We start from the raw sequence: 6698 nt of genomic DNA, 5'->3' as shown, positions 1-6698 counted from the left end.
ATGTCGATCGCGTTCTGGTACCGGTCGTCCTAGGAGCCAATGCACATACATAGGAGCGCTGTTGGACAACTCGAGGGTGACAGATCGACAGAGATCCGAGTTTTCTACGACTACTGGCGGTGCTCCTGGCCTGGTCGAACTGTGCATGTTTGGCACTGAACTGAACACGCCAGCCCGATCCTGCAGTGACCACGACAAGTCCTGCCGAGTCACGCAGAGACTTGCCACACAAGCAGTACCACTCGATCGTAGCGTGGACAATGTGCATCATATACGCTCCCAGTATGCCACGCGCTACGGTAACAGCGTAGTCATTGACTCATTGTAATGTCGTACTTTCAGTGACTTTCACTTCAGCCATATAGAAACCAAGTCTAGAACAACTCTAATCTTCTTGTCAATGACTAACATAGATAGATCATAGATCTAATCATCCCTAGAAGAAAATTGGTAACATAAAGCAATGAACAGAAGTTGATGGCCAATAAACATAGCAATCACAGCCTTGCAAACAAATCTCTAGTAAATATAATGCCGTGGATTGTAACAACTATTCTCGCATTATGCTTCAAGATCGGCTTGCAGATCAGTACCGCATTGCTCATCTTGCTGGTCGTCTCTCTTCCGCATCAGCTTCCCCTCGTTTTCTTCTTGCGCTTGTCAGCTTCTCGGTGACACCAGACGTTTTCATGCTCGTCCATAGCTTTCTTACTTCCTTGAGAACTTTGCGCATTTCCCTTACCGTGGTGAGCCGGAACAGGAGCGGGTTCCGGCCACTGAAGTACCTGATCATCAGCTTGCGTGCGGCGGGCTCGCCGGCCTCGTTCTCGCGGCGCAGCGCCTCGTTGCGGTAGGATACGAGGACATCGTCAGCCCTAGGCGCGAGGGCCTTCAGGTCACCCATGTACGCCTTCACTTCCGGGCTGGTCTCGCTCAACGGCTCACCGTCGGCCAGCAAGGATTGCATGGCCATCACGTAGAGCTCCAGAATGACGGGCTCGAAGACGAAGTCGACGTCCCACATGCCTTTGCTCTCGATCAGCTGGCGAGCGAGCGGCAGCCTTGCGGGATCAGGAGAAATCTCGACGATCGCTGCGGATGGGAGGCGGCTCCGTGTTCTTGGTTGCTCCAACCAAGGGCGGGGGCCGCGGCTTTTATTGACGGCTCCAACCAAAGGAGTCCGACTTGGTTTAGGTAGGGTTTCCGGTTTCCGGTTTCCGGTAGTTTGAACCCAAGGTGCGATGGGCTCCTTTATCCAAAAAAAAAAGGTGCGATGGGCTCGGCCAATATCGCTTTGCCGATGAGCCACGAGCCCACGAACAAGAAGGCAGGCGGAGGCGGAGCTCGTCTTCGCCGCTGGTGTGAGCGGCGATTGGCCGCAGAAGCTCCTCTCCTCTTCTCCCGTTGGCGGCTGCGCTCGTGAAGGCGGAGGGTGGGGGTGGGGGGAAGCGGAGGCGGGGGAGAAGGCGGAGTTGGAGCTCGTCTTCGCTGCTGGTGTGAGCGTCGATTGGACGGAGCGCCATTGGTTCGTGTTACTCGGAGCGTCCCGCCGTCACGACCGGTGAGAATAAGGTTCCGTTTCCGTCGCCTCTCTCGTTTACGAAATTAGGGCTCCGTTCATGGTATCGTAAATCGTATTCGTTCGCCTAATTCGTCGGGTTTTTCGCTACTAGGGTTTGTATTTCGCGTTTTTGAAAAAGCAGGGTTTAAACCCTGTACTTTGTACGTTTAATGCTCCACACAATATCTCACTTTAGGCGTGATTCAGTCAACCGGTTGTATGTGATGTGGTGTAGGTGGTTGCAGCGGCCCAAGGCTGGAACCTAGCTCTTTTGGTATGTGTTAAGCTCCATTCGATTACCCTCTTTTGGAGGAAACTAGGGACACAATTGGGTATTTGGGTAGGGGTATGTTCTGCTTTAGTTGTTATTTAAACTCTTCTGGCGCATGGCTGGGGATTTGATACAACATGACAGGAGAAAAGCACCTTTTACTGATTATATCGACCATATTTTGGATTTGATGATTACTTTTTTTTCCCCCAAAACAATATGTTCTGCTTTTTTTTTCCACCTACAGCTTGTATTGATCGAAGGAGTTGTCACAAACATGACTCCTGCCATACCAGGAAGAGATTACAGGAGGGATTTGACGATTACTCATGCGCTTGCTCTAAACAATATTGTTACCCAAATGTGAATGCATATTGATGTTTGCATTAAAAGTTGCAGACATAAATAGAGATTCTGTTGAATGCTATGTATAGTTCTAAGAAATGATTGTGAAAGTATCATTTGTATGGGCAAGTGACTTAGTGTGTCACCTTTTATGTGTGTGATTGGGCAACGCTTTAGCACAATGGTCTACTGTATTACGTTATTCAAGTACGAGATATCGTGTGATTGAGAAAAAAAACTGACGAATTTCTTTGTCATGTACTGGGGGTTTCTCCTTTTTGTGAATGTCTTTTGTCGTTCTGAGGTTGGAGAATAGTTTTTTTTTTGTTTAATATGTACTTGAAATTCTTAAACTGAGGGCTGTCTTTGTTGACCACATGTATAATACTGCAGATCTCAGAATAGAGAAAAGATATCCACCAGAAGATCTATAACAAAGAGCCATGGCGGAATTTCTTCCTGGCATTTTACAATCTATACTTGGCAAGGCCACCGGCAACCTTGCAACAACCCTGGCTGATACATGGAACCTGGAAGCCAAGCGCAAAGAGCTTGAAATGCAGCTGTTAACTGTGCAATCTTTGATGAAAGACTCAGAAAACATATGCTGGAGAAGACCAATTGTTAAAAAACTAATCAAGGAAGCTCAGGCTGTTATTGACGAGGCTGATGAAGTTGTTGAAGATTTCATTTATAATGCACAGTATGCTGAGGCTCAGCATGGCATGTCTTGGAGTCAGAAAGTTTTGATGTCAGTGAACCAGAGCAAACCATTTCTGGGGTCCATTGTTCTGAGCGGAAAGGTGGACAATGCTCTTAAGAAGCTAAAGAAGCTAGCAACAAACTTGAGAGAGATTGGTCTGATTGAGCATGCTACGCCACCTCAAGCTACATTTACACAAACAACTTCTTTCGTGGATGATTTTATGGAGATAGTTGGCAGGCAGGATGCCACAAATTCACTAGTTGAGCTTCTACTTGCCCAGGAAGACCAACGGAAGATACAAGTGGTGCCCATCGTGGGCATTGGGGGTCTGGGTAAAACAACGCTTGCAAAATTAGTCTACAATGATTTGAGGGTCAAGGACCATTTCGCTGTGAAGGCCTGGTACTATTACGGTGACTGTTATGACATTTGTTCTGTCCTGAAGTATGTGATTGAGTCCATCACAGATGAAAATTGGAAGGGGGGCAATGACTTGCAGCATTTACAAAAAGGTCTTGTCGAAGCTATTTCACACAGAAGAATGCTGTTAGTTATTGATGACTATGCAAGCAGTGATAGTCAATTTGAAGACAAACTGAAATCAGCTCTGTGCTCTTCTTGGGGACCTGGAAGCTGTATCCTACTGACCGAGCATCCCAGTAACCTCAGAATTTAGTACTCTGCAGCCATATCATTTGCAGTCCCTCAATGAACACGATGCTTGGGAAATGTTCTCTAGAAGAGCATTTTCTAATGGGAAGGAGAGGCCCGAGTTTGTGGCTCTTGGCCGGGATATTGTCAAAATGTGCAAAGGCCTCCCCCTTGTTGTCAAGGTGATGAGCGGGTTGATGCGGACAAAGACGACATTAGCCGATTGGGAAATTGTTACTAAAGGCGAGATAAAAAATAATGCTAGGTTTTCAGAAGGAGTCTTGGCTATTCTATTACTGAGTTACAATCAACTTTCCTCTGAAGAAAAGCAATGCTTTGTTTTAACATCCCTGTTTCCGAAAGGCTCAGAGATTGATAGTGAAAAGTTGATTCAACTTTGGGCTGCAAATTCTTTCCTTGGTGAGGAGCAGGGAAATGATGTAGATAAAAAGGGCAGCTTGGTTCTTTCAAGTTTTATTGCTAAAGGTTTTTTGCAAGACATGAAAATGACCAAGATTGAGGGTGATTTCAAGGTGCTGACCGTTAAGATGCATGGTTTTTTACATGATCTAGCAAAGTCTATAACTGATGAATGCGCAACTTCTGAAGATTTGCTTGCAAACAAGACTTCTGTTGAATATGTCCGCCATCTCCTTATTGACATCGGTGCATTTGAAAATGAAAGGATTGGTAGTCTTTTGAGAGGCATGAAGTCAGTCAGGACTTCAATAATTGCAACAGATAAGGCTACATCCTGGAACTACCATGATGAGAGGGGTGAGCATTGTAAGCAGATTAGGTTGAGATCACTGAGCTTTACAATGTGCATATGCTCCCCATATACACAGGCATCTTGTCTGCTCATTGCATTTAAGATATCTTGATCTGTCGTACATACCACTGGTCACGGTACCTGATTCTCTATGTAGGCTTTATAGCCTGCAAACATTGAGGGTGGTTTGCTGCAAGTGGTTTGTATGTTTACCAGAGGACTTAGCAAATTTGAGGCACCTCCGACATATCTACACCCTGGGTTGTGAAGTGTTGAACTGGATGCCACCCAATCTGAGTCGATTAACCAGTCTGCACACGATGACATGAAAATGGAAGAGGAATTGAGGAGCTGGAACAATTGAATAAATTGAGCAACAGGCTCGAGTTGTGGAACTTAGAGAGAGTCGAGTCCAGTTCAAGAGCAAAGAAGGCAAACCTTGTAAAAAAAACTCAGGTAACTGATCTTGTCTTGAAGTGGTGTGAGGATGAAACTCAGGTAACTGATGATGATGAGAAAATTTTTAAGGCAAGAGCAGGTGTGGCTAACAACCATCGTGATGTAATGATGGCCCTTGAGCCCCACAAGCATCTTAGTTATTTGCAATTATTTGGCTATGGTGGCCCCACAATGGCAAGATGGACCAAAGCTCCATGCCATTTTCAGTGTCTCAAAAAGCTGTTTATTGTAAGGTGCCCTTGGTTGGATGAGATCCCAGCAGTCTGGTTCTCCTGCACCCTGGAGGATCTGATCTTGGTTGGCATGGACTGCTTGAGCACACTGAGCTTGATTTCTGGGAAAGGTGATAGTAATACCGCCCTCCCCATCTTCCCAGGATTAAAAAAGATGTTTTTGTCTGCACTGCCAAGGTTTAAGATTTGGGCGGGAAACCATGCTGGAAGGTACAACGGGCCTATCATACTTCCCAAGCTTGAAGATCTTGTCATGCGTAGCTGTTACCGAGTGGTAAATATTCCTCAGTGCCCTGTTCTGAAGAAAATGGAGGCAACTGCTTGTTCCAGTCTTGATTTGAGCAAAATGCAGCATCTCAGTCTATTGCAAGAAATTACCTATGGGTGTGCAGCAAGGCCTATTTTTCACATGCACATTGATAGCTGGCCAGCATTGCGCACATTAAAGTTATATGGTCTATTAAATATGGAACTGCTGCCACCAAAGAGCTATCTCTCTCATCAAAGAGACCCAAGGCTGCTAAGGTCTGACCATAAGTTGATGTCCAAGTCAGAGTCAGGACAAAGTTATGAGCATGAAATAGTGCCCGAGTCACATGTCGAATCTGAGCAGAAGCCAGAGCTGGACAACCTATAGATTGTGGAGAAGTGTTTCAAAAACCTTGAACACTTGTCGTTGTCAAACAATTGCTTCACTGGATTATTAAGTTTGCCTGAGGAAATTCTTCAACTGTGGACATGTTTCAGCCATGTTAAATCATTGCAGATTACATCAAGAGATATAGTGGCTTGGCCTGCGGAAGTCCGTCTATTGACATCCCTGAAGAAACTTCATGTTGCGCACTGTACTCAGTTAACAGGAATGGAGTCAAATAGTGATGGGGTACTTCCACCTAAGCTATTGGAATTGATCATACAGAGATGCCATAGTTTGGTGAAGCTCCCCCATCTTCCCAGTTCCCTTGAAGAATTGATGATTGAAAATTGCAGCAGGGTAGAATTTTTCTCAGCTGATGTCACCTTCCCCTCACTTCAGAAGCTGCAGATAAATGGCTGTCCAAGGTTGCAAGATTTATGTGTTTCTGGTGAGAAGTACCATGATTCAATTGCTCATGTTCCCCATAAGGAGATTGAAATAGTTACAAGAAAGACTTCGTGGTTCACTAAGAACTGCTCTTCCATCCAGTCCTGCCTAGTCGTGTAGATTTTTGTAGAATATATCTGTACCTTTTCTTTTACTTCTCTCTGCATGGAAGATTATGTGATGAAAAATCAGAACTATTTCTGTACTTACTTGCTGGTACACTTTCAGCTGCATTGTAGCAACTGGTACATTTCTGGAGACAGAAGAATTGTAGCTGAAGACTGGTACATTTTCAACTGCATTGTAGCATGCTGGTTTGGAAGCCTGCAATCTGTTGTTTGGAGATTTGTCCAGATGACCCATTTGTTGCATATCTAGTTTGTCACAAGAGTTTGGAAACATTTAATCACTGCCACTGTCGATCATGTTGCCCTTCATAATATTGCTACATATCTTGTGCTAGAATGCTAGATACGTCAACTTTAAGTGCTTCTGTTCAGTACAATTGGTGACTCTGGTCTACTTTTGAATGGGTGCTGAGCTCCACTTGTTCTGAATATGTGGCTCAGATAGATTCTGTTATCGTAGGAATACAACTATCAACTATTCAAAGCCT

The 6698-nt window shown here is 45.0% G+C and overlaps 2 protein-coding genes across 3 annotated transcripts; both read left to right on the top strand.

Moving 5' to 3' along the window:
- The first annotated feature begins 1456 nt into the window (after positions 1–1456).
- LOC136474296 (disease resistance protein RGA2-like) lies at positions 1457–6469 on the top strand. 2 transcript variants are annotated; one of them, XM_066471887.1, is made up of 2 exons: positions 1457–1572; positions 2571–6469. In XM_066471887.1, the coding sequence occupies exon 2, from the start codon at positions 2621–2623 to the stop codon at positions 3557–3559; it is 939 nt and encodes a 312-aa protein (XP_066327984.1). In that variant the 5' UTR covers positions 1457–1572; positions 2571–2620; the 3' UTR covers positions 3560–6469. The 2 variants fall into 2 exon arrangements, with proteins under 2 accessions (XP_066327984.1, XP_066327983.1); XM_066471886.1 differs by having other exon boundaries at positions 1467–1561.
- Positions 3612–6356, top strand: LOC136470329 (putative disease resistance protein At1g63350). The gene is made up of 4 exons (XM_066468214.1): positions 3612–4333; positions 4999–5272; positions 5765–6198; positions 6311–6356. Exons 1-4 carry the CDS (start codon positions 3612–3614, stop codon positions 6354–6356), a joined length of 1476 nt encoding a protein of 491 aa, XP_066324311.1.
- Positions 6470–6698: the final 229 nt, after the last annotated feature.

This window comes from Miscanthus floridulus, chromosome 8 (assembly GCF_019320115.1).
Source record: "Miscanthus floridulus cultivar M001 chromosome 8, ASM1932011v1, whole genome shotgun sequence".
Classification (NCBI taxonomy): Eukaryota; Viridiplantae; Streptophyta; class Magnoliopsida; order Poales; family Poaceae; genus Miscanthus; species Miscanthus floridulus.
The sequence above is the reverse complement of the archived record's forward strand: the minus strand, read 5'-3'. Positions and strand labels throughout refer to the sequence as shown.